The 27,220-nt window shown below is 40.5% G+C and overlaps 1 protein-coding gene across 1 annotated transcript in view; it reads left to right on the top strand.

Moving 5' to 3' along the window:
- THBS2 (thrombospondin 2) overlaps window positions 1-27,220 on the top strand; it is a 48,321-nt gene that overhangs the window by 8,018 nt on the left and 13,083 nt on the right. The window contains exons 5-16 of the mRNA XM_032780978.1: window positions 8,770-8,966; window positions 9,814-9,954; window positions 10,350-10,446; window positions 11,447-11,617; window positions 12,454-12,630; window positions 15,031-15,204; window positions 15,677-15,804; window positions 15,922-16,074; window positions 17,375-17,593; window positions 20,972-21,079; window positions 22,996-23,155; window positions 25,539-25,657. Coding sequence (XP_032636869.1) covers window positions 8,770-8,966; window positions 9,814-9,954; window positions 10,350-10,446; window positions 11,447-11,617; window positions 12,454-12,630; window positions 15,031-15,204; window positions 15,677-15,804; window positions 15,922-16,074; window positions 17,375-17,593; window positions 20,972-21,079; window positions 22,996-23,155; window positions 25,539-25,657 — 1,844 coding nt within the window. The remainder of the gene's footprint in view (window positions 1-8,769; window positions 8,967-9,813; window positions 9,955-10,349; window positions 10,447-11,446; window positions 11,618-12,453; window positions 12,631-15,030; window positions 15,205-15,676; window positions 15,805-15,921; window positions 16,075-17,374; window positions 17,594-20,971; window positions 21,080-22,995; window positions 23,156-25,538; window positions 25,658-27,220) is intronic.

Here is a 27,220-nt window from a genome sequence, read left to right as displayed (position 1 = left end):
CTACAGAGCTAGGTGGCAGCTGAGCAGGGTTTTTAAAGGACCTCAGTGGTGCCAAAAGTGGCAGCTAGGTACCTAAGTCCATTTGTGGATCTAGCTTTTAGATACTGTACTGGTGGGTGTTTTAAACATTTGTAGGCTTGATAGTTGAGAGTCTTACTCTAGGCAGCATAGGCATCAAGCATACCCTTCTATGGTTTTGGCACATTTCATTTAAGCAGGTTCCTTTGCTCAGGTTAAGTGAGAACTCTACATAAGTCATATCTACACTTCCCACCATTGCTCAATGGCAAAAAGGAAGAGGGAGTAGGAGGGGAAACATCTCATTGCTAATGTTTCCATTCTGAGTAGAGAGCAAATCAAAACGTGTGATCAGTTTTATCCAGGGCTCCGTTGTTAGTGGCAGGATGTGTGTGGGTGAAGGGACAGGTATTGGAAAGTGTAAATCTTGTTTTGGTTTATGCCATGGTGCATTCAGAGTAAAGCAGAAGGCTGGCATCCAGGATGCCAAAGTTCAGGCATCACTTCCCTCATCCCCGGCAAAGAGTGAGCTTTGTAAATATCAAGCCCATGTAGACACGAAGGACCACATTAAACCGTCTGATCCACAAGGCAGAGCTTTGAAATCTAGAGTAACTGATGTAATTAAAAGACTGACAGAACCCTCTTCACCTAGATGAGGATATAATGGCATGATCTGCTGTGCCAATACAGAGCAGATCTCCAGATTGCCTCTGTTTGTGTTGGAAGATTACCAAGAAGGGAAATAGTGTCAGCAAAAGTAGATTGTATCAAGCCAAAACCCATGGAACCATACTGTAAAGAGAAAGTAGAAGGAAAATTATGACAGTACTGCCTGCTGATACTAACCTTAGCTGGAATACCTTGCTTACATCAGCATCTGCAGTTGTATGGTCAACTAGGGAGTTGTTTTGCTACAGGTGTTCCCTCTTCCCCCCAAACCATATCCGTCAGCTATGTCTGGGGTCCAAACACAAGAGCTACAAATCAGGTATCTCACACAGTTTTGTTTTTTTCACCATCTCCGGAAGAAGGCAGGTCAATAGACCAATTAATAATGTTCTTTTCTTTTTTTTACAACACTAAATTGAACACAATGGAATGGAAATTCCTCATTCAAATATGTGAGCTGGAGTCGCATCATTTTTGTGGCATGCATGTGAGCAACATGAGACATGCCACACACATGGTTGCAGTTTGCAGCTTCATGGCGCTGCCCATGTAGCTCAATTACCACAGTAGAAAAGCCATTGGTGATGTACTGCTCACTTGGCTAACAAGTTTAACACATATCACACTGTACTACGTTTCTTAATACACTGCAACATATTGATGGGAACGTGCGACATTCTGTATTTCAAATCATCCTAATGATCTGATGTTGAGTAAAGACATGAAAGGGAACACTGGACTGCTAATCAGGCTAAGCCTGTATATGCCTCTTCCAGTGTAAGGTACACCTCTACCCCTATATAACGCTGTCCTCGGGAGCCAAAAAATCTTACCGCATTATAGGTGAAACCGCGTTATATCAAACTTGCTTTGATCCACCAGAGTGCGCAGCCAGAGCACTGTTTTACTGTGTTATATCCGAATTCTTGTTATATCAGGTCACATTATATCGGGGTAGAGGTGTATATATTGCTGTTCTGGACCTATTATTATATAGGCATAGGCCATCTTCCTAATGTGAACTTTTGGCTCATATTTGTGACAGGAAGTGATTGTTTCTGTGGCAGTTCTGGGTTAGCACCTCTCACTGATACTGGCAGGGAATTATGCAAATGTGCAGGGAGCTGCCTGCAAGCTCAGCAGCGCTGTTTCTATCCAGGCTGGCTTGTGCTCCTGCCCTTCCCCTTGGCTGCATTTCACCCTTCCATTGGAGGTTTGTGAAAGAACAAGGCTTGGGCTTTAACTGAGCATGGTGATGCTAGACACTAGAAGTATTTGGTCAAGTCTGGGAGGTTCAAAACTTGTTTGGGGACAATTTAACCTTTTATTTGAAAACTATTTAAAATACAGGTGGGAGAACTGAGAGGGCTGGGAAGTGGGAAGGTTGAGGGATGTTTTCCTGGAGCTTAGAGAGAGGCAGGAATGCTTGTTAATCACTTGGACTCTGGAGAGAGGCAGGAGGTGTAGGACATTGGACCAACACGTCCATGGGAACACTGAGCAGGCAGGAGTATAGAATGGCCCTGCTGCTTCCAGGGACTGTTCTATGTACTCAGGGGCCCTATATTAGCAGTTCTTGTTGCTTCTTGTGTGGAACTACCATGAAGATAGTCTCAACCTTTGTGACCTGTGACATTCTTGCAAAACACTTTCTGGGATCTATGAAAATCCATCATGGAGCCAGCTTTCAGATTATACTTCAGGACTTTGGTATTTCAGCACAAATCTAAATAAGGCTATTCTCTGTTTAGACAGTCACTGTACTTTCAGATGGGAAAACAGTTATGGTAGTTAATCTTTGGTATGGTTTGATGCCAAGACAAATAACTTTAAATTAACAACACACACCTTGATTGAGCCCCAGATGCTAGTCTGGCTGAACATTGACCAAATGTGACTGAAGCATGGATCTGCATTGGGTCTTTTTGGAATCTTAGTTGCCTATAGATGTTCAGATATCAGCAGTGGCCAAGAAATCTTTGTCCCATCTACACTTGATTAGCTTGCAACCTGTTCTGTAGAATTTGGACCGTGAGTTGCCACAGGTATTCATGCCTGTGTTACTTCCAGATTGGATTACTGCAATCTACACTACTGGATGCTATATCTAGTGAGCGCTAGCAAACTTCAGCTACTGCAGATGTGGATGTCCACTTACTAGGAGGAGTTTCTTGCTGGGAGTGGGTGGCAAAGTCTTCCACTTTATTCCTGGGTGCAGTTCAAGGAGTTAGTTTTGGTCTATGAAATCTTTAATAGCTAGAGACCTCTATTTTTATTTTTATTATTATTTGCATTATGGTGGCATCTAGGGGATCCAACCCAGTTCAGGTCTCTATTGTGCTAGGTGCTGTACAAGCACATAGGAAGAGAGAATCCATGCTCCAATCTAAATAGACAAGACAGACAAAGGGTAGGAGAAAGGGAATGTGATTATCTCCATTTTACAGGAAGGGAACAGAGTCACAAATAGATTAAATGATTTCCCCAAGAAAGTCTGTGGCAGTGCTAGGATTTTAATCCAGATCCCTCAAGCTTTAGGACAATGCATGAAACACAAGGCTGTCCTTCCTTTCTCCTTTGCTGATTACATGGCAGCTGAGCTGAGGTGCCTGAGCTAACTGACTCCAGATTTAAATGTGAGAGGCCGGGGGTGGAGGGTGGAGGGCAGGGCAGGCATTGTCAATGAAATCCCCTCAACTCTGGGATTACTCCTGTTGCTTTTCTGACAGGGGCCTGAATTTGTTGACTTTCAGGGCACAGTGCAACCCTTTCTGAGAGGTAGGCTAACGAGAGAGGTGGTCCAGGAGGGAGCTGTTGGATTGATGGGTGGGGGAGTCTCACTATAATGTGATCATTGTGTGCATTTTAAAAAATAACTTATACATGTGCACAGAGATTTGGAGAGGCATGTTTTAAAAAGCTAAATAAATACATAAAATAAAATCCCACCCATGGCCAGCTCAGAGGAATGAGAGTTGTGTTTGGGAAAAGATGCACATTTTTACCTTTATATCAACATTTACAGTTTCAGCACCTTTTCCTTCCAAAGCGAGTCATCTAGCCCTTAAGAGATGAGCAGGAAGCCAGCCCTATAGAACTGCCTCCCCAGAAATCCCCAGGTGTCTTCTTTCGCTGATTGCCAAGGGGGAGTAGGGAGTATAGCTATAATGCTTCTAACGTTGTTTAGGACTGAAGTCTGTTGAGATTGCAGATTTAACAATGTTCTTAAAATGCTCAGGTCAAGTCAAATTTCTACATTGACTTGACAGTATGAAATTAATGGTCTGAAAAGTATCACATGGGGAATCAGAGAAACCTAATGTTTCCACATACTAAGAAAATGGCATTCATTTCAAAGAATCAAAAGGCAACTGAACTAATGGGAGTCACACCACAGATGATTCTGGCCCATGATGCCAAATATGTAGTTTCTTTCTGTCCTAGTCGCTAAGATACCAATTTCTTTAAATGTGATAACTGGAAACAATTCAGTGTAGACTATGTTGCAAGGTATTCACAAACCATGGGGTAACTAAGAATAAAATCAGCCTCCCCTCCCCATTTTTTAAGTTCCTTTCACCTCATGTGGCTATTGAGCTGATACATTTGTGATGATATGCTGTATTGCAATCACTGGCCGCATTTCTCCTTTGGAACATTTAAGAAAGGGCAGAGCGGTCAAATCAGTCTATCTAAGCTACATTAGACTCTGGTTCACCTTACTAGATTGAGGTACTGTATTGACACTAAATATGGTGAATGAATCTTTACTGAAAGGCAGAGAAGTAAAGCTTCCCATAAAGCTGAGATCAATGTTTGGCTACATCCTGTAGCTGTTACTCACACAAAGCTCCCTTTGAAGTCAAAAGGAGCTTTACCTATGTAAGGAGTGAGTAGACACTGAGTAAGGACCTCAATGGCGCAGAGCAGGATTTTAGTCCCCATTTATTATCATTATTATTTGTAAAAAAACCTAGTTTCATTAAATAAAATCTTTTGGCAGAAAATAAGTCCTCTCGCTTCAAAATGTTTGGAAGAATTATTGCTGCTGTTTTCTGTCATACTGAACTCCAGCAATTTGCTATGTACAGGGAGAACTTTTAAACTGTGACTTCAGAACTCTTCCCAAACATGTTCAATTATCCCTACATAATGCTCCATCGAGTGCATTTTGTAGAACATCTGCCCTCTTGGGGGACATTTGAAGTGCCCGGAGCCAATGTATAGCCTGGCCTTAGCTGGGCATACAGTTCACTCCAGCATTTCCATGTCAATGTAACAGCTCCTATGAGGGCTATCACCAGCCATTGCAACTTAGGCTATGGTTACTCTACAGAGCTTACAGCGGCTCTGTGCTGCTGTAATGCTTCTAGTGCAGATGCTCTAAGCTGACAGGAGAGAGCTCTTCCGTCGTCTTAATTACTTCAGCCCCCATGAGTGGCAATAGCTATGTCAACAGGAGTCCTCACACACCCCATGCCCTGACCCTTGCACCCCCTACATCCCCACCCCCACCCTGAGCTCCAAATGGGAGCTCCTGCACCGCCTTTCCCCCCATTCCCACTTGCATCCCTCACACCAAATGGGAGCTGCTCAGGTAAGCACTCCACACCCAAACCTTCTCCCCAATCCTGAGCTCCCTCCTTCATTTTAGCTCCTGGCCAGACCCTACACCTCAACCCCCAGACTGCTCCTTCACCCCCAGCCCTGTGCTCAGTGCACTCCCACCCTCAGCTTAGTGCAGAGAGAGAGGAAGAGAATAGGCTCGAACCAGGGAGAAGGTAGGTACCCACTCTATGTGGGCAGGGCTGGGATCCCAGACTGGCAGCGGGCTGAGTGGCAGTAGGCTGAGCCGCTCAGCCCACCGCTGGTCTGGGGTCCTGGCCGCTGGCCCTGCTCAGCCTGCTGCTGGTCCTAGGTTCTGGCTGCTGGCCCCTTGCCAGCCGGGGTCCCGGCTGCCGGTCCCACTTAGCCTGCAGCCGGCCTAGGTGAACGGAACCCCAGACTGGCAGTGGACTGAGCAGACTGGCGGCATAAGATCAGCATTTTAACTTAATTTTAAATAAAGCTTCTTAAACATTTTGAAAACCTTGTTTACATATGACAATAGTTTAGTTATATAATATAGACAGAGACCTTCTAAAAAACATTAAAATGTATTACTGGCACATGAAACCTTAAATCAGAGTGAATAAATGAAGAGTTGGCACACCACTCCTGAAAGGCTGCCGACCCCTGCCCTAACCCTTTCAGTAATTTGGGAAGTAAACTGTAATTGGAAGATATCCTTGGGTTCGATTCAGTATGGAACCATGTTGTTTCCTCATTTACTCAGAGGGGGAATAAAAAATGCCTGATTTTGTAGTCCTCACACTGGCAAAACCCCAGGTGACTTAAATGGGAATTTTTTTTTGCACAAGGACTGTAGGATTATGCCAAAAGCCAGTTTTTGCTAGTGATTTTCAGTGATGATATTTAGCTGTCTCCTTTGCTTCTGCCATAATTTTCACTGCAGTTTAATAACAAAGCCTTGGGTTACTTAGACCTCACACTAAGGGATATGTGTACACTAGCTGAGGGACCTTGGGATGCTCTGGCTATCACTGGCGGAATAAGCAGAAGAACAGAGTTTTCACTGCCACCCATTTGTTAATGTTGCAGCTCAGCTGGTGTCTTAATATTTTTGGCAGTTTCACCTTATGCCTGGTTTCACGGGTGAAACGTTGAATAAGCTTCTTGCTAGCAAAACAAAACCTCTCAGTCGCACAAATACACAAAGCTGATTGCCATTACAGAGACTAAGGAGAAGAAGAATTAAGGTCAAATACTGCTCCAGCTGAAGATAATGAGAGTTTTGTCATTCTCTTCCACAGAAACAGGCAAGGACGCATACAGTACATCTACTTTGTTGCTGGGAGCATGCTTCCCGGCATGGATAGATGGATGCACTAGCTCTGCGCTAGCTAGTGCATTCAAAGTAGCAGTGCAGCTGGGCTAGTGGGTTGGGCTAGCTGCTTGATTGCATACCCACCTGGGCTCCCTGGGTCTGTACTAGCCCAACCTGCCACCCATGATATCCCAGCTACGCTGCTATTTTCAGTGAACTAGCTAGACCTGAGTTAGTGCGTGTCGGTCTACCTGTGCTGGGAAACATGCTTCCAGCTGCAGTGTAGATGTGCCCTAAGGTCCTTGCCTGTTTCTGTTGAAGAGAATGGCAAAACTTCTAACTTCAGCGGGAGCAGTGTTTGGCCTGAATTATTTTTCTCCATAGTTTTTGTAGTAAAGAAGTTTATTCTAAGTTTCACCCATACAGCCAGCCATAAGGTGAAGCTGCAAAAAACACTAATATTACATGAGCTGCAGCATTAACTAACAAATGGCAGTGAACACTCTCTGGTCTTCCACTTATTCCACCAGTGATAGTTGTGGTATCTGGACTCTCTTAGTTAGTTGATGACTTAGGAGAACAGAGCATGGAAAAGAGGATATCTATCTCAGGCTAGAGGTAGCCCATTTAATCAGCACTGTATCAAAGGGAGCTGCATGGTTTAAGGGATTTTTGATGGGTTATGCAGCTATGTGCTGATTGTAACTGAAAACTGCTGTATTCTGACAGCTCTCTGGTTGCCTGTGTGGAATTGTTGTTGGTCTAAGTTTATTTCCAGTGGATAGTCAAACACCACAATTTTCACCTTTGTTTTCAGTCTCACCAGAGAGTCCATAAAGGTCAGAGTTTAAATTACTTTTTCAGCCTTAGGTAATGTCCTTCCAGATGATTACTGAAGAACATCAGCAGGTCAGTGTGGGAGAAACACTCACCATATTGTAGATATTCAGTAGATAAATAGAGGTCTGGTGCCACAAAGGGGCTGGAAAAGTTACCCAAGCAGAGAAACTATCCAAGTTATCTAATATCAGAGGGGTAGCTGTGTTAGTCTGGATCTGTAAACTAACGTCTGCGTCTGACGAAGTGGGTATTCACCCACGAAAGCTCATGCTCCAAAACGTCTGTTAGTCTATAAGGTGCCACAGGATTCTCTGCTGCTTTTACAAGTTATCTAAGCAATATTTCCTTGATGTTGGAGCTGGGATGAATTTCTGGCTAGTACAGTTGGCTATACTTCTCCTCTGGATGTAGAGGATTGTACCAGTAGGGAGAGAGGGTTGACTGGACCACTGTGCTTTTTGGTGATTCTGTGGTACAGAAGTGCCACTAAGGGTCTGTCTACACTGCAATTAAGCAGTTACAGCTAGTCCATGTCAGCTGACTCGGGCTTCCAGAACTTGGACTACGGGGTTGTTTAATTGTAGTATAGATATTTGGGCTCAGGCTGGAGCCCAGGTTCTGGGACCTTCTGTGTGTGTGGGGGTGGGTCCCAGAGTCTTGTGTCCAGGTTCTAGCCTGGTCCTGACAGTCTACGCTGCAATAAAACATGCCTGTAGCCCGAGCCCCTTGAGCCCAAGGCAGCTGACACCATCCAGCTACAGGTGTTTAAGTGCAGTGTACGCATACCATAAGAAGCTGTTACCATTTTGTTTAATTTAGAAGAGCCACAAGGCTGCTATGAGATGTGCATGGGGCTGAAGAAGGTCTTGGCTATCCCAGAAATTGGGGGAGCACAAATGTGGCTTAAAAGCCACCTTGGCCTCTTAATGGTGGCCTCATTAGTAGAAGAGTCCTGTCTCTGTGACCCAAATGAAAAGGATAGCCCTTGTTGTGTCATGAAAAATGCAAAACTTTTCATGGCCTTGAGAGGACTTAATGTGTATGTTTTTATGACAGTCTATGTTTTTATTATCTTTTTTCATAAATGTGTGTTTTACGCTGCCAATAGTGCCTTTAAATGATAACTATGTGAGATGGATCTGGGCTCTTAATTTTGAAAGGGAATGTCTATAATTGGAAGCAGCTGACATTCAACCCCTCTCTTTTATTCTTGGGTATAATTTAGCATGAAGCTGTTCCAAAAGAGCTACAGTTAAACCCTACCTACAGGTGCCAGTCTATAATTCCAGCCGTAAGCTGTAATCAGCAGAAGACTTGTATACATAACTCTTTTTTCCCTCTCTCCCTACCAGCTGAAGTGAACACTATCAATGAGAGTACTGAAATCCTTCACCTTAACCCTGCTGTCACCACGGAATATGTTGGCGAACAGACAGAGAAGAAGATGGAGTTCTGTGACCGCTCCTGTGAAGAGCTGGGAACTATGTTCACTGAGCTCACTGGGTTGCGCATTGTTGTTAACAATTTAGTGGATAACCTTCAAAAAGTGGTAGGTATCCCTGGACTTAAGAATCAAAAAATACAAAAAGTCAATTATAGAATGTTGTCTTCTCTGTCTCCCTCTGTCACTTTGCTTCAACATCTATAAAGATAGCTAAGTTGTTGGGGAAAGGGAATCCTACATTTTCAAAACTGATGACAAATGATTTTGCGTGCCCAACTATGACACTTCACTTGGGCATGATTTTCGAAGGACAGGTTTAGAACAACATTTCTGAAAATCAGGCCATTTAAAAATATTTCCGATATGGTAATCAAAATTCAAAGCACTCAAAATCACTAAGCAAATTTGGCCATATGTGTACTGTATATACGTATGTCTGTATGTGCATATCTATGCATGTGTGTGTTATATATAAATATATAATGTTTATATTTATAATGGCCACATATTATAGCTAAGGAGGAAATGAATGCATGTGAGTTTTATCTTTTTGTCTTTCACCACTGCAGTATGATGAAGTGTGTAGCTACTTAAAGTCCTAGTTATGAATCATGTTCATACTTTGTAAACAAAGTTATAATAAGTTACTGTATGTCACGGATTAGAATTATTTTCCCTTCTGAAGATGAACTACATTGGGAGGGGGGGAAAAAGCCTTCTACAGTAGATTTTATTGAGCACTAGGTAATTATGATCATAATATTAGCTTAAAGAGTTGCACTCTGTGGTACAGTAACTGAGTTGTGTTTTTCTTCTTGGCTAAAGTACATGAATGCATAAAAGTGTAAGTTTTCAATCATATATTAAAGTCAGGTGATTGAGTGATAGCTTCTCTGGTTTTTGTTTTAAGGCACTTTAGTTATATAATTAATTTATTTGTTTAATCTTTCAGTCTGAGGAGAACCAAATTATGTGGGAATTGATTGGGCCTCACAAAACTCTAAAGAACCAATCGGTCTGCTGGCAGGATGGTCGTGCCTTTGCAGATAATGAAAACTGGGTTGTGGATAGCTGCACCAAATGTACCTGTGAGGTAAGATTATGGAAGGATTCCCCCTATTTCCAAAATGGACAATGGACTGAATCCAGCTTGGCTACTCAATCCTGTTCCAGCATTCAACATTTTATTCAGGGCTTGATCAAAAGCTCACTAAAATCAATAAATAGACTCCCCATTATCTTTGATGGGTTTTGGATTAGGTCCTTGGTTTCTAATGGACAATACTGCAGACTTATACTGGTAACTTGCTTGGTTTAAAAATATTTCCTTTTATAAAGATCCAACCTCATTAAACAAAATATTTTTGTCTTTTAAAATGATGACAAGCAAAATCTCTTCAACATATGGGTAGAATTTTCCCTGGATACACAGATTTGCCTGTATTTGAACATATAGACGAGCCAATATGTTGCTTTCTTTGTATGTAGAATTCTAAAACCGTGTGCCATCAAATCACTTGCCCAGCGGTGTTTTGTGCCAATCCATCATTTATTGAAGGTGAATGCTGTCCTGTCTGCTTTCATTGTAAGTATTTAACAAAAGGAAAATCCACCTGTTTGGCAGTTTTTAAAAAACCTACTTTATTTAAGTGGTGGTAAAGGAAGAGTTGAAAACCAACTGAGCCAAAGAAAAATCATTATTTAAGCATCAGGATAGTGAGGTTTAACTGCATTTTCCCTGGCTGCACATTCCAATTTCCCATTGTGTATTCTTTGCTTTTCTTACTCTTTTTTTACTATCTGGTTAAAGTAGACTGCAGTCAGAGTGGATTAGTGTGCCTGCCATTCCCCTATAGAATGTGTTTGGATTCTAGAGAAAAATGGGAATTTCCTGTGTTTCAATATAATAATTGTTGGAAAGGCAAAAAAGTCTCACAAATTTCTTTTCTCCTTCGGTTGTTTTGAATCTTACAATACTTCACCTATATGAAACGGAATAACAAAAGGATTCTTCCAAGATAGCACTGCAGTTTGTAGCTTGCATTAGTAGTAAGAATAGTTTCAGAATATATATCTTGTTCTGGGCTGGACAGGTCTATTGCAGAAAAAGAAATTGCAAGACATTTTTAATAGTTTCAGTTTTCTGAAGTGTAATATTTTTTGCATCATATTCAGGTTTCTTGCCTATTCAGATTATATACAGCACATATTTTCATTGTGCTCTTGATCACATTTATGGTTATGTTGTGTTCAGGGATGGGTCCAAGCCTCGCATTTTGTATCTGGGTCCCAAAATATGTAGATGTCTGGAACCAGAGATTGGCTCAGCCCATTATAGCGGCCTGCCCCAGATCTAAATTTATAAAATGTGAGGGTGTTCAGATCCAGGTAACTGAGGTGGGCCAATCTCTAACTATGTTTTCTTTTTAAATAAAGTTCTCTATCTTTTCTGTGATAGATTAAAATAAAAATCAGAACCGGAGATCTAACTAGCACAGGATAAGTTCTAACAAAAAGACATGTGAGAACAAAAATCTTATGACAAAGGAATTAACAGTGTTAAGCAGTTTTTGCTTCTTCTGCAGCCAAAGACAGTGAAGATGGTTGGTCTCCATGGTCTGAGTGGACAGAGTGCTCAGTGACATGTGGCTCTGGAACACAGCAGAGAGGAAGGTCATGTGATGTCACCAGCAACACTTGTGTTGGCCCATCCATCCAGACAAGAACGTGTAGTCTTGGCAAATGTGACAATCGCAGTGAGTGCTGACATCTCTCTTTCTTTATTCTTGTTCTCTCTGCTTCTCCCTTTCTAACCATGAAGCAAAAGGAATCTTAGCCTGGATTTCCTATGCACACTTTGATAGAACTGTATATATTTTAACACTAATTTATGCATTAGTACACTAGTTATCAAGACATACTGTATTTTTGTTCCTTTACTCATCCATCTAATATTCCTCACCTTTAGTGTCAATCTAATATGCATGTGTACTGGCCAGTCTAGTTTTTGCTCTGTAAAAGGAAAGATACTAACAAGTAGGGCCTCTTGCCTTGAGTCAGCATGTATGCAGCACTGGCTACTCTGCTGGGGCAGCTAATAGCTTGTGTGTCATTGAGGCATGATTCTCAGCACAGTCCTTAAGCACAGAAGTGTTTAGGATATGGGGAAGAAATATCTGCATTAAGTAGTTATAGAAAACTTTTGTAAAATACTAAGTGATCTTATATTTATTGTACTTACAAGGCAGACTAAAGGAACACTAAGTCAAGATTCACTCCTGAACAATTGTTTAAGACAAGTATTTTCTTATGTACTTACAATACATTTTTTTTTAATGATCTGTCCTCTGAACTGAGCTACTCTAACGTCCCCTTCAGTCCTGTGTTGGTGGTTGTGTTTCATATGTAAGATAGTCTCTGATGTCTGAACCCAAATGTTGGCTTTTGTAACAGATAGTAATAAAAGGTGGGACACCTATTGTAAAATGGAGAAAGCTCTGTTGCAGGGCTAGGTTCACAAGTGAATTTCTATTATGCCCCCAGATGGGACAAGCACTTCCTTATGTTGTATGGTTTTTTTTTCCTCTGTCAGTACGTCAAGATGGTGGCTGGAGTCACTGGTCTCCTTGGTCTTCCTGTTCTGTGACCTGTGGAGTAGGCAACATCACTCGCATCCGTCTCTGCAATTCCCCCATGCCGCAAATGGGTGGGAAAATTTGTAAAGGAAGTGGCCGTGAAACGAAAGAATGTGAGGGAGTCCCATGTCCAGGTAAGTTTGTGAGTTTAACCCCAAATTGAAAGCCAAATAGAACTGTATTGTGTGTTCCAAGAAGCTAGGCTCTAAATCAGGGGTTCTCAATCTTTTTCTTTCTGAAGCCCCCCAACATGCTAGAAAAACTTCATGGCCTACCTGTGCCACAACAACTGTTTTTCTGAATATAAAACCAGAGCCGATGTTAGTGGGTAGCAAGCAGGCTGGGGCCCCACACCATAGGGGTCCCCATGAAGCTACATTTTTCAGGTGTCGGCTTCAGCCCCAGGTGGCAGGGCTTAGGGCCTCAGGCTTCAGCCCCATGCAATGGGGCTTTGGCTTTCTACCCTGGGCCCCAGCGAGTATAATGTTGGCCCTGCTTGGCAGCCCCCTGAAACCTGCTCTCAGCCCCCCAGGGGGCCCCGGGCCCCTGGCTGAGAACCATTGCTCTAAATTATAATGATAGTGATCCAGGATCTAACATGTAGCCTTGGAGATGGACTAGTATAAGCCTATGGTATGTGGTCACTTGGCTCTGTTCCTTTGCTTTGTTTTTTGGGACTGTGGCATTGGATTCAGAAAAGAAAGTTCAGAAGCAGTATGGTCTTGTGGGTTAATCTTGCTGGAGGATTCTCTGCAGCTTGAGGTCTTCAAACCACAATTTGAGGACTTCAATAACTCAGGCATAGGTTAGGGGTTTGTTACAGGAGTGGGTGGGTGAGATTCTATGGCCTGCATTATGCAGGAGGTCAGACTAGATTATCATAATGGTCCCTTCTGACCTTAAAGTCTAGGGTTCTACATATTCCCTGGCCACTGACTCAGTATGTGGTCTTTTGCAAGTCACGTTGCCTCTCAGTGCCTTGGTTTCCTTATTATCATGCTTACCTAGCTCACAGGAATATTTTAAGAAGAGATGGGTGACAATGGTGTTGTCTGAGGCTTTGCAAGCTTCTTAAATTGTTATTGGGTTTAAAAAATTAAAGTTTGGGAATCTTTCCTTCCTGTAACTTAAAGACATAGTTTCCAAGGATCATTCAAATATACAATAACAAACAAATAAACATGTTTTCTATCTAAAGGGAAACCTGCGCTATGTATTAGGAACAGAAGTAGTATCCCCCTAAAGCTGGCATAATTATATGCCTTATATATAGTATACACACATAATTTTATATTTTTAAAAAATCTTTCTCCCCCATTTCTTTCTTTTCTCTCAGTCAGTTTAGATTTGTTTTTCATTCTGCCCACTTCCTGCTCAATTTCATCCTATTTTTTACAGTATTTTCTCTCTCTGTTCACAGTCTCTCAAGTCTATCATGGAATGTGAATCCAAGTATATTAAAGTGAAAGCTGAACTTCTGAATCCACTGTATATTTGATTGGATTAAAAAACAGGCAAAATGAATTTACTCATCTCTACCTATGAGACCAAATTACTATAAGTCCCAGGTGTTTTTTATTTATTGAAAGCCATCAGTGTGCTTGGTGCTGTACAAAGCGTATAGGAAAACACAGTCTGCATTCTGGGAAGTTAGGTCCAGATTCTGTTCTTATACTAATGTAATCCTGGAATAACTATACCAAAATCAGTGAAGTTGCACTAGCATAAAATATGCATGAAATCAAAATCAGGCCCTTATAGCCTGAGTTAGTTAGGCAGTGCAGTTTGGAATATGAAATGAGAGGGAAATCTGCGAGTGGTGTATATGTCACTTTATTGTAAAAATGTTGTGTAAGTTAGCAGACTTACTTTCAAGTTTTGATAGAAGTAGTTTCCTTAAAAAGGGATTTGAATGTAAAACATTGAGGTCATTTGCTAACTATAGAAGGAGATCCCAGAATGCAGTTAATTGCATTGAGCTAGATCTTCATCACCAGATATAAACAAAAGAGTCTCAGCCCCAAGTGCAAGCTGAGGGTTTTTTCAGCTGTAAGTTCTGATTAGAAACAGCTGGTTCAGAATTGGCTACTAACAAAAAGACTTCTCAGGACACCTTTATCATGGAAGAAGTCACAGAGCTCAGAGTTATGCAGGTCATATGCTTGGTGTTCTCCCATGCCATACTTCCATAATAGAAGTTGTTTTAATAACAATCTCATCAGAGAATGTTGAAAATCCAGATGCATCAGTCAACATAAACTGCTTCTGATCACTTTAATTGAAAATATACCATATGAAAAGGTATTGCATGCTGTTATGAATTGTCAACAATAACTAAAATGGCTAAAAAATCCATGTATTTACCTGGAAATATTATAATCTCAGTTTTCAGTTGTTTGGTTTCATTTTTTCCTCTGGGTACAGTTACAAACTGTTTACAGAGCTATCAGAAAGAAGAGTTACCTTTATAGTACTGAATGTTGTCTGCAGTATGTTGCTCATGCTAATTTTCCCCTTTGTCCTGCATGTTCCAGTTAATGGTAGATGGGGTCCCTGGTCTCCATGGTCCACATGCTCTGTCACCTGTGGAGGAGGGATCCGTGACAGGTCTCGTCTCTGTAACAGCCCAGAGCCACAGTATGGAGGAAAGAAATGTGTGGGAGATGTCCAGCAACATGATATATGCAACAAGAATGATTGCCCAATTGGTGTGTATGCACTGAGTGACCAACAGAGAGCTATGCAGCTTGCAAACTTTGTTATTGTTAGTTATTTATCTCCTGTCACATGGATAACAATACTAATTGATATTAGAGAGTCTACATGTATGAAATACACTAATTCAGTCCCTGTTTCAGAAAAGCACTTACATAAATGCTTAAGTCTAATTCACTTCAGTGAAACACCATGCATGTGCAGATTGTTAAGTGTTATCCGGAATAAGATTTCCTGCATCAGGGTCTCAGTATACTATTAATATAGTCAACTGTTTGTAGCAGTCCATGAACTAAAAACGAAATGCATTCATATACAGTTGAACATTCAAATATTTTTAATTGTCAGCATTCCATCATTTTTATCTATTTCAATGAGTGGAGAATGTTTTTCTTTAATGCGGGTTACAGTTCTTTACTTTCTGCACTACTCCCCTTATTTACATTTTTGCTTGTGTTTTGACAGATGGGTGTTTGTCAAATCCATGCTTTCTTGGAGCAGAATGCAGCAGTTATCCTGATGGGTCTTGGTCATGTGGCCCATGTCCATCTGGGTACCTTGGTAATGGAACAGTGTGTGAGGATCTTGATGAGGTATGCGTTGTTTCAGTTGTCAATCAACAGGAAACATTTCCTTGAGGCTGTTTATAAAGATTGTATAGTGATTACAAGAACTTGGTTCTTTCATTTTGCTTCTTTGTTTTTCCATAGTGTATAGCTGTGCCAGACGTTTGTTTTAAGGTGAATCAGATCCATCGTTGTGTGAACGTAAATCCAGGGTTCCACTGCCTGCCCTGCCCTCCACACTACAAAGGAAATCAGCCTTTCGGGGTGGGCCTGGAGGCTGCCAAGACAGAAAAGCAAGTAAGTGATGTTGAAGTGGCGTCAATGGTTAGGAATATGATGGAAACTGAAACCTATTTAAGCATTCTCCATAAAAAACAAATTGTGAAAGAATTTTTCATAAATTTTGGCAACAAACAAATATAGCCACAAATAGCTAAGCACCAGATTTTCAAATGTATTTAAGCAGCTACAGATATAGATGGACACCTAGTGGGATTTTCACAAGCTCGTAGCTGACTAACTCTCATTGAAATCAATGGGAGTTAGGTGCCAGGGTGCTTTTGAAAAATCACAGTAGGCATCTATATCTTTTGTAGGTGCCTAAAATACCTTTAAAAATACAGTCCTAAATGTGGATGCAACTTTTCTACTAATACGATGGTGCATTGGGCCTGATTATCCACTGCTCGTCACCTTGTGTAGTCATTTCTACCTGTGCGAAATGAGTGCAAAATGCTACAAGGCCAGAATGGTAGCCTTTTAAACCCAGAGTTTGCAATCCCTTTTCACAGGTGTAAAAGACTGCATAAGAGGCAATGCAGTGGAGAGGTAGGATGATTATCTTGGTAAATACACTAAAGTAAGTCATCAAACATCTGTCTGAAGATCTCACTTTTCTAAATGCCAGAAGGTCAAGATATTTGTGTGTGGGGAGGGGTGGGGCAAAGGAGAGGAAATGACACAGAGGAATGTTATCTCATAGAAAACTAAGGCAACTTCTTTAAAACAGCTGCCATGAGACTTCATCAGTCTCTTCTTTTTGAGCCATGCTGTAGTTAGCTCAACGTGGGAAATCTAAATGTATAACACCTGTTAAAATTAAGCCACTCAAAACTTACCAGGAAAAACAAAAGAAATAAGAGGAAAGTGACAGTAAACTTGATGACAGGATATTTGTTTGTATCTCTGGTTTAAGAAAAAAATGATTACACACCAGCTGGTAGACTTAGACCATTATATCCTGAAGACCAGTACTCTAAAGGAAATGGGTGTGTGCAGTTTTTCCTGTCCATAATGGGAATTAATGGCTCCTAGGGGAATGCAGATGTAATTCCAAAAAACGTAAACTAAATGTTTAAATTTATTTATTGAGTAATGTCCATTTTTACCTGTGGTTACGCTTTTTTTTTTTTTTTTTTTGTATTGCCAATTATTTACAATTGTGAACTGACAAAATAAAATGTATGGCTTAGACCAATATTTTTTTTAAAAAGTGCCTAAATTGAGACATCTAAATAAGTGGGTTTCAAAAGTGCTGAGGACCTAGAAACTCCTACTGATGTCATTAAATTTGAATGAGTACGATCTGTTCTTGTAGGAGTGTGAACCTGAAAATCCATGCCTAGATATGACACACAGCTGCCACAAATCTGCAGAGTGCATCTACCTGGGCCATTTCAGTGACCCTATGTACAAGTGTGAATGTAGAACAGGATATGCCGGAGATGGACGCATCTGCGGTGAAGATTCTGACCTGGATGGTTGGCCCAATAGCAACCTGGTCTGTGCTGCCAATGCTACTTACCATTGCATGAAGGTAAGAAGGAAGGGGCAATAAAAAGATGTTGTGTCACAACCAATTTTCTTTTTTTAATAGATAAGGATATTTCTTTTCATTATAAAACTAGTGATGGTTTCTATGCAGGCTTGAACTGTTAAGGTATCCGGTCTTTCTATGAGATAGTATAGAATGTATATTCACTTACACCTTAATGGAATCCTGTATTTCACTGGCTCACAATTATCCTATTCTGTAAATAGGAAAAAGAAGGATCACTCCTGGATCACTTCTTATCCCAAACTGTCAGTCCCCTTCCCTTTGTAGCAGAATTCTGTTTCTGTTCTGGGAGGTCTTCCGGGGACCACTAGGAAGAATTCCATGGACCATCACTTGAGAATCACTCAAGCATTACTTGCATGAAAAGCTCTTCTCTAAAGAGTTATCTAAGAAGACTGAAACTATGCAGTCACCAAGATTCAGCAGGAGCTTGTGTACTGGTAGCTAGATATTAATAATGTTTTATGACAGAATGCTGGTTCTGTGGGGTATTATGCCAAAAGTGTGCAGATCCATGCAACTTCATCCCCACTTGTGACCTAGCACACCTCACTCCACAACAAAGGAGGCAATAGGATTATAATGCTCTGGTATTGCTGATTGAGGGGCAGATGGAGCAGGGCTGTTGAGATAGTAGAGAAAGGGTAGATGGTGGTTAGGATAAATGTATCTGGGACCATGGGTGAACTTGGCCTCAGCTCAGAAAGGTCCTTAAGCATGAACTAACTTCAAGCACTTGAGCAGTCCCACTGAAATCACTGCACTATTGACATGCTTACAGTTAAGCATGTGCTTAAGCACTTTGCTGAGTCAGTCTTTATGCAACGACATTGGCTGCATAGGCCTACAGATGGCACTGTTTTCTTTTGATTGCTCTTTTTCAGTTCTAAACATGACCTGCTTAGATTTCTGCTCCCACCCCATTTTAAAAAAAGCATAAGTCCTCAATTTACTTGAGAATGCAACCAACCTGTCCCAAGCAATGGCATCCTCTTTTGATTTTGTTGCCACTGTCAGAGTGCTAGAACCGTGTCAAATTCTGAACTAGTGTAATGGGCAAACAAATGAGAAACTTTACACAGAGACTAACAGTGTTTGAGCTAAGAGTGTTAAATGGGGCAAAAATTCATCCAGGTGTAACTACATTAAAGTCAATGGTATTACATCAGGAATGAATTTGAGCCAATGCCTTATTAACAGAAAGGGTGTATTAGATAGACCCTTGCTGAACACTAGTCTCAGATGCTGAACTTTCTCACGCTGCCTGCTGTCGGCTCATTGTAGATCTGGCCAACTCAGCATTTGCAGTTCATATATTCTTTTTGGCTGCTGTCATCAGGACATGCAACATGTTGACTCAAGATGCAACACAAAAGATCCGCTTTCATTAAGAACATAACATGTTGAACACATTTAGAGGAGACTGTTCCCAAAGGTTCAGTCCTGTCTTTCTGTAAGACATACATTAATTTTATAGAAACAAATGTTTGATTAAAAAGGTCTATTTAAAAAATAGAAAATATTCTCAGGCAGTAGCACTCATTAGAAATAATCTAGTTTAGTAATTTTCTAAAAAAAAAAAAAAAAAAGATATCCTCCCCCTACTATGTGAAAGTGATTGAAAAATAACTTATTGTCTAAATAAATTTAATATATTGAATTTAAATTTACTTTTAGTTCTCTCAAAATTTTCAGATATAGACATTTTTTCATCCAGAATTCCTGTACTGAAAAAATGAAACATTAGCCTAAATATGATACTTTGGAGCCTAACATTGGGTCAGGCATTAAGGGTTCATCTGTATATACAAAAAAAAAGGAGTCCTAAAAGTTCATTTTGAGTCCTAAAGAGGTTCATTTTGATTTTGATAATTATCCAAAAGCTCTAATGCTTTTTCCTCAGCTTATCTAGATGAACAGAATCTCTTGAGCTTGAAAATTTGGGCTGGAAATGTCATGAGAATAGATTTTCCTGAGATTTCAACATTTTCTTTGCTGATCTTGGACTCAAATATATGTGCTATAAGAACAATATTTCTGCAGTGCTTTGGCATGTCCAGTTTTGGTTTCAAGCAGAAGTGGAAAGGTGAAAATAAGTGAAAACAGCAGTGAGAACAATTTATAACCCCAGAAAAGGTTTTGGTGTAGGAAATAGACAATGGTCTGAGTGGCTTTTTACATTTTTCACCCATTCTTTATCCCAAGGCAGAATGATGACCGAAGGTAAGGCATAAATTTGTAACAGTGAGAATAATTAACCATTGGAACAATTTACAAAGTATTGTGGTGGATTCTCCATCACTGACAATTAGATGCTTTTCTAAATGATCTGTTCTAGTAATTATTCTGGGGAAGTTCTATGTCCTGTGTTATACAGGAGGTCTGACTAGATCATCACAATGGTCCCTTCTGGCCTTGGAATCTATGAATCTATTTCTCCACCAACTATACTATTTTAAAAGAAAATAGTAGTTAAAATGTTGGATCATTGTTTCACTTTTTAATATTTATATTTCCAATTTGAAAGCCCACATAGTTTTTGTAAGAGATATTAGATCCTTCAGTCGCCAAATCCTGCTCTTCTTTGCACCATTTTGATGCCATTGGGGTACATTCATGCAACCTCACTGAATTAAATAGGATTCTATGACTATAAATGAGAACAGAATTTGCCTCCATGTGTTAATCAGAGTAATTGCTTTCTTGAACCAAAGTTTTTGAAAATCTATACTTATTTTTTTTGCCTAATCCAGAAAGCTGTTCACTTGGAATAATCACCCTTTCCTCAGTTCTGATCTTCAATGTGAAATAAAAAAGGATACATTTGCCTTTTATTTTCAAAAATCTTGGAAATTTAACAGTGCAAAAGGACACGTCTCAAAACTACAGCCCCATGCCTATGTCTTTGTTGCATTAACTTTCCATATGGCAGATTACATCTGAAGATCATCCTTTTAGTTTTCAACTTCATTCTTCTGGTTAAACGCAGCCAAAGCCAGCCACATTACGTTGCAGTCTTCAAAGTTCCTTCATGAGCTGTCCATAAGGAGCTGACACTGTGTGTGTGTGTGGTTTTTTTCCTATCAGATGCTCTCAGTTAAAATACACTCCAAACATTTCTTCTAACAGAAGGAAGTTGGGGAATGTGATTTGTAACTTCATTTAATTTATTTTACAGCATGAAAACTGGATGAACTAATATTTTTGGCAACAAACAAACACAGAGTCTTTAAAAAGTACTTGTGATTGATTTTCTCAGCTTTGTGTTTGTAGCCTCTTGTGGGCTATATAGTCTTCAAGCCCATGTAAAGAGCCTATAACATAACATAAATATAATGTACTGATTTTTCTGGACAGGATAACTGCCCCCATCTGCCTAATTCTGGACAGGAAGACTTTGATAAGGATGGCAAAGGTGATGCCTGTGATGAAGATGATGACAATGATGGGGTAGAGGATGACAAAGTATGCGATTTTATTTAATGGTTGATTTTTTAAAAATGTCTTTTATCATTTTAATACAATCCCTGTGATGGGGTGGGGGGGTTCCAGTCCAGTGCGGTGTGAGTACACCCTGCTCTCAAGCTGCATTCTGCCTCTAGACAGTGAGGCCTAAGAGTTTAAGTCCACCAACTGGCTCTTTGCTGTAGGGCTGTGCAGCCTAGGAGTCAGGGTCTATAGCAGCCCCCTGACTCCCTGGGGTGTAAGGCCTAGATGCCAGAGTCACTAGCAATACCCTGGCTCCCAGGGAAGTGATGCTTAGAGGCCAGTGTCAATGGGGTTTGGCTGCCTATCAGGGGGGTAGCGGCCAGGGTAGGGAGTCTCCGGCCCTCCCTGCTCCACCAGGTCTCAGCCTAAGGCTCTGGTAGTGATGAAAAGACTTGCCACTTAGTCAGCAAGGATCTGCCTGAAACACTCTGACTGCTGTAGGGACAATGGCTAGTCTCTCCCTGGCCAACTTCCTGCTGTGACTCCTGCAGTCCTGGCCTGTGTGTCTTTGGAGTCTCTGTCCTCAGGTTGTGCTGATCCTGGGGGCTCCAAACTCCAACTGGAATCCTCAGGTACCTGGGTGCCTGCCTGAGTCTCTGTTTCTCCTGCTCCCACAGTGTGGGGCCCCAGCAGCTCTTGGGCTGGAGCCTTCAGCATGCATCCTTCCTCTCCAGCAGCTAGCCCAGACTGAGCTGGGCTGCTCTCTCTTATACTGGTGTTACACTTTGAGCATGCCCAGGAGGGACATGGGGGCTTGGCTTAGCCCACAGTCAGGAGTTAAGGCTTCCCTGTCCATTGCGGGGTAAATGCACCCTGTCACACTCCCTTACAAGAAATAATTAAGGACTGTGTGGATCAGATCCTCAGTTGCATTAGGGTAGCTTTGAACTTCTCTGTCTTATCTCAATTACCCTTGGGGGGTACAGGCTAGTGCAGAGCAGAGTAGGATTGCAGGAGCTCAAAGAGGACCTAATGCCCCTTTTAAGTCTCCACCCTATCCTGTACTGTGCTGAGTGCTCTGTGGCATCATCTTAGGGTTTTGGTATATTGACTAGAGCAGGAGCTGGTCCTCTGGTTTAAATAAAAAGTGACATTTGATTGCTTTGTCTGCACTGGGGAGAATGTAACAACAAAAGGGAAAAATGAGGTGTAGTCTGCGGTGTGCCTTCATGTTCTGGATCTGATCCATGCAGTCTGTATTTGGAAGCTTTTTAAAAAAAAAGTCGAAGAAGCATTTAATCAATAACATTTATTTTGCATGTGCAGTTACAGAAATTATTGCCTTCAGTTACATTGTCCAGTTAAGTGACACTGAAGTGAGTAGCCTTCTCTCTCAGGCACATTTATTTTTTTGTTACCATATGGCAGTATTTGATAAAATAGGACATATTTTGCCTTTCCTTTATATCTTTTCCTAGAACATCCAAAATAGTGAAGTCTGGCTGTTGCATTAAGACAGTAATTTGTCTTCATGGAAAATGCTTGCACAACAACAAAATAGTGCAAAATATTCTCCAGTGACTTCTCTTAAGGTTCTGAGAGACCTAGTCTCCTCTCCACACACATATGTTGGACCTGATCCTCCACTGCCTTGCACATTAGATAGTCATTTACATTTGTACAAAATCGGTGTAATATGCCTACCAATCTGCATTAGTATTTTGCACCCGCTTCGCAGAGGTGTAAATAGCTACACAAGGGAAAGGGCTAAGCTCGTCAGTGGAAGGCACACTTGTACATCAATTTATATGTCTTAGTTTCATTTTCACTTTCATTCTTCCTAAGTGGAATATGAGGGATGGGAGGGTGGGGAAATACTTCTTGATAAACGAAATAGTGCCTCGAACCAAGCCGTGATTTACATTCTTAAATCCTTTGCTTCTGCTTGCTAGGACAATTGCCCCCTTCTGTTCAACCCCCGTCAGTTTGATTATGACAAGGATGAAGTTGGTGACCGCTGTGATAATTGCCCGTATGTGCACAACCCTGCTCAGATTGACACAGATAATAATGGAGAGGGTGACTCATGTGCTGTGGATATTGATGGTGATGGTATGTTCTTATTCGCTAAATCAAACAGCAACTGGTTACTATTCCAGACCTAATACTTATGGAGAGTGGGTAGGCTGGCTGAATTTGTATGTAAGATAAAATCAGTTCCATCTTATATTTTACTGTCAGAAAAATAGAAAAAGAAAAGGAAGACCAAGGTCCATCAATCCCCAGGCTCTGCACTGAACACAGGACATTGATTATAGACTCATGGAATTTAAGACAGAAGGGACCATCACAATCATCTTGTCTGACTTCCTGCACATTGCAGGCCACAGGACCTCACTCACCATTCCTGTAATAGGCCCATAACCTCAAATCTTATGTGAAAATAATGTGAAATGTACCCACATGAATGTAATAGATCATCCATGTTCAATGTTCTAGATAAATCACACTTCCCCAGCCCATTCTAAGGCCCATGCTAATATCCCTCAGAGGAGGAGAAGAATTTCTTCCTGACTCCAAAATAATCAGGATGCAATATTCTACTTTTGTTTCCTGTTTGGATACTAGAGAAAAAAAAAGATATCCGTTAAGGCAATATCTAGAGGATATTAATCTGGGCCAGTTAAAATCAGAATTGACCTGGATAATCATACAAAGCTCAAGCCAATCCAAACTCAAACAGCCTCTGAGTTTTGAAAAAGAGAGTTTTAATTTGCTTATTTCTACACACCTCTCTAGTCTTGGTTTTGGTTAGAAATGGAAACAAAAACATTGAAATATCTTTAGAAAGCTTGTTCTTGAAGCATTTCTAACATGTTTAAAACCCAGAAATGTTAGAAATAATAGAAAAAAGTCTGGTCTTGGATTTGCTTCAGTAATCATGCAACTTTTGGACACTTTTCTGAATTGAACCTCTGAACCTTTTGAAGTTCTCCCATCACTCACAACATTGGATTCTTACGAGAGCTCATGGGACTTCTGCATGTGCAATGAGTAGAAAACATAACCCTGTATCTTTGGCTGAGACTCCGTATTTCAAAGTTTATATAAAGCTCCAGAAACCATATAATTGAAGAGATGATCCTAGTGTTATCTTCTGGCACTTGTGCCAACATTGTTTAACTTTTTTTTGTCACCATGATATAATTTTGGAAGGAGAGGACAATTTGTTGCAAAATGAGAAGGAAGGGTGTCTGTTGAATATTTGGCAACACTGTACAATTAATTACATATATGTTATAATAAGATTAGCTCATTTAGCACTAAAGCATATGCTCATGCAATGTATTGCTATATCACAATGGAATTCCTGAGGAATTCTATATAGTATTTATTGCAGAGCATTACTCAAAAATTCTGGGTAGGTAGTTCCAACTCTAAGCAATAAAAATCCAAGTAATTTAAAATGAAAAACTTTTTTTCTACTTTTTTAGCAATACACATTTTCTTTAGGCTCATAAATATAAAAGGCCAAATTCTTTGAAGCCCATGCAGTCCTTAGATAAGCAAAACTTCCATTGAAATATGTCTGGGAGTTTTTACATTAGTAAGGAAAGCAGGATTTGGTCCACAGTATGAAATTACAGTAGAACCTCAGAGTTATGAACACATCAGGAATGGAGGTTGTTCGTATGAACAAAACATTATAGCTGTTCTTTCAAAAGTTTACAACTGAACATTGACTTACTATAGTTTTGAAACTTTACTATGCAGAAGAAAAATGCCACAGTTAATCATCTTAATTTAAACGAAACAAGCATAGAGACAGTTTCCTTACCTGTCAAATCTTTTTTTAACATTCCCTTTATTTTTTTAGGTTTCAGAGTAGCAGCCGTGTTAGTCTGTATCCGCAAAAGGAACAGGAGTACTTGTGGCACCTTAGAGACTAACAAATTTATTTCAGTATGCGCTTTCGAAGAAGTGAGCTGTAGCTCACGAAAGCGCATACTGAAATAAATTTGTTAGTCTCTAAGGTGCCACAAGTACTCCTGTTTATTTTTTTAGTAGTTTATGTTTAACAGAGTACAGTACTGTATTTGCTTTTTTAATTTTTGGTCTCTGCTGCCTCCTGATTGCATGCTTCTGGTTCCAAATCAGATGTGTGGTTGACCCGTCAGTTTGTAACTCTGGGGTTTGTAACTCTGAGGTTCCACTGTACACCAATTCCTCAGTGGCTCTTTCATTTCTTATTGTTATGTGGTAGTATAATAAAACTGAAGCTGCTTTAATGGAATGGCATGAATAAAACTCACTTCTGACAGAGGATCAGCATAGGGCTATGAACCTCTTAAGAGCCACTTAAACCCTCAAAATAGGACTTCAATGGAATTTAAGTCGGGGCCTGACCTCTGCAATGGTATATCTTACTGTATGTGAACCAGCTATGCTAGATTTCTTATCTGCTTTAGTCACATTATTTTTTTTACCCTCACAGACATTTTTAATGAACGAGATAACTGTCCATATGTTTACAACACTGACCAGAGAGATACAGATGGGGATGGAGTAGGTGATCATTGTGATAACTGTCCATTGGTGCACAATCCCGATCAGGTAAACACTAAGCTCATTTGTGTGAGGAGCGATGTGTGGGAGGATTTGCTCTTGATGTGGTAAATCTGAAAGCAACCTTCTAACTGCTTGTATTAATACTGACCTCAGAGTAGGAGAGAAAGAGAGAGAAAATGTTTAAGGAACTAAACTAAATTATTATTATTATTGTTATGATAATTTGCATTAGAGTCAAGCACAGAGACCTCTACCAAGATCAGGGCCCCATTGAGCTAAGCACTGTACAGACACATAGTAAAGGGCAGTCCCTGCCTCAGAGAACGTATCACTTAAATAGACAAGAGGTGGGAGGGGAAAGAGTGACAGAGAAGCTAATTAACTCGCCCAAGGACTCAGATCAGCAACAGAACCAGAAATGGAATTCAAGTCTCCTGACTCTCAGTCCAGTGCCCGGCCCATTAGACCATCTTGCCCCCCTTTATGGTCTCTAGCTAGCTGATTGCTCTGTGGGGGTGTGGGAGATACAGAACAGACTCATTAGGTAAAAGGCCAGAAAGCTCTTCTATTATCACAGGACACAGAATAATTTCAATGATATAATTTTAAAAGTCTGGTATCCCACAAGCCACCAGTGCAAAATGCGGCCTAAATTCACTTCTGAACTGGAGGGGCCCATTTCTCCTATCACAGGACATCAGTAACTGTGATTGATTTCAGTGACAGTTACTCCGACCTGTGATAGGAGAATCATGCCCCTTCCTTCACAGAAGAGACATATTAATGCATGGAAAAGAAAAGGCCATATTTTGCCTATTTTTTGTTTCCACATAAAACATAAAGGCCCATTATGGCAATCATACACTCTGTTTAGTGACAATTCTCTTCTGCCTGCAATCCACCCACTTTACATGAAAAGAAAACTGCCCTGATTGGCAACATAATATATGAACAGCTCTTTTATGATATTCATGGTACATTGCAGGTTCTGGTACGAACTGAAAGCAAAAGTTATGAAAAATAGTTTTGCAAGTTTTCAATGATCTAACACTGAATATTGCCTTGGTTCAGGTGAATGCCTTGGAATTTATAATTAGGCAAAGTTATTGCAGTTAGCTTCACCTCAGGGCTTATAATAACTAAACTTAATTGAGACCAATAGCAGCCACTCATACCTTAAGAACCTTGTCTGGGCAAGACAGTTCATATGAGCACTACACAGCTTGCACAGACTTCAATAATATGAGGTAACACACTCTCATGAGGGGCTATCGGGCCAGCTGAAATGCATGATATCATATATGCATCTATTTTGTGCTTGCAATGTTCATTATGTTCCAGGAAAGAATTTTATCATGTTGCACTGTTTTATTAAATTATTACATCTAATTTTTGTCCTGCAATGTATCTAATGAATACTCTCATGTCCATCCCAGATTTTTAAATTGTTATAACAGTTGTAGTCAAACCCCAAACAGCTGGCTTTAAGACTGAAAAGTTAGATCTGAATTGTCCATCCTTCTTTTGGAGCTTTAACATTTTATATATATATAAAAAACCCTCCTCTTCAATGTAGGCATTAAACTTCCTTATATGTGAAAAACCCAC

Source organism: Chelonoidis abingdonii, chromosome 3, assembly GCF_003597395.2.
Source record: "Chelonoidis abingdonii isolate Lonesome George chromosome 3, CheloAbing_2.0, whole genome shotgun sequence".
NCBI classification, from domain to species: domain Eukaryota; kingdom Metazoa; phylum Chordata; order Testudines; family Testudinidae; genus Chelonoidis; species Chelonoidis abingdonii.
This window is presented reverse-complemented; position numbering and strand designations above follow the sequence as displayed.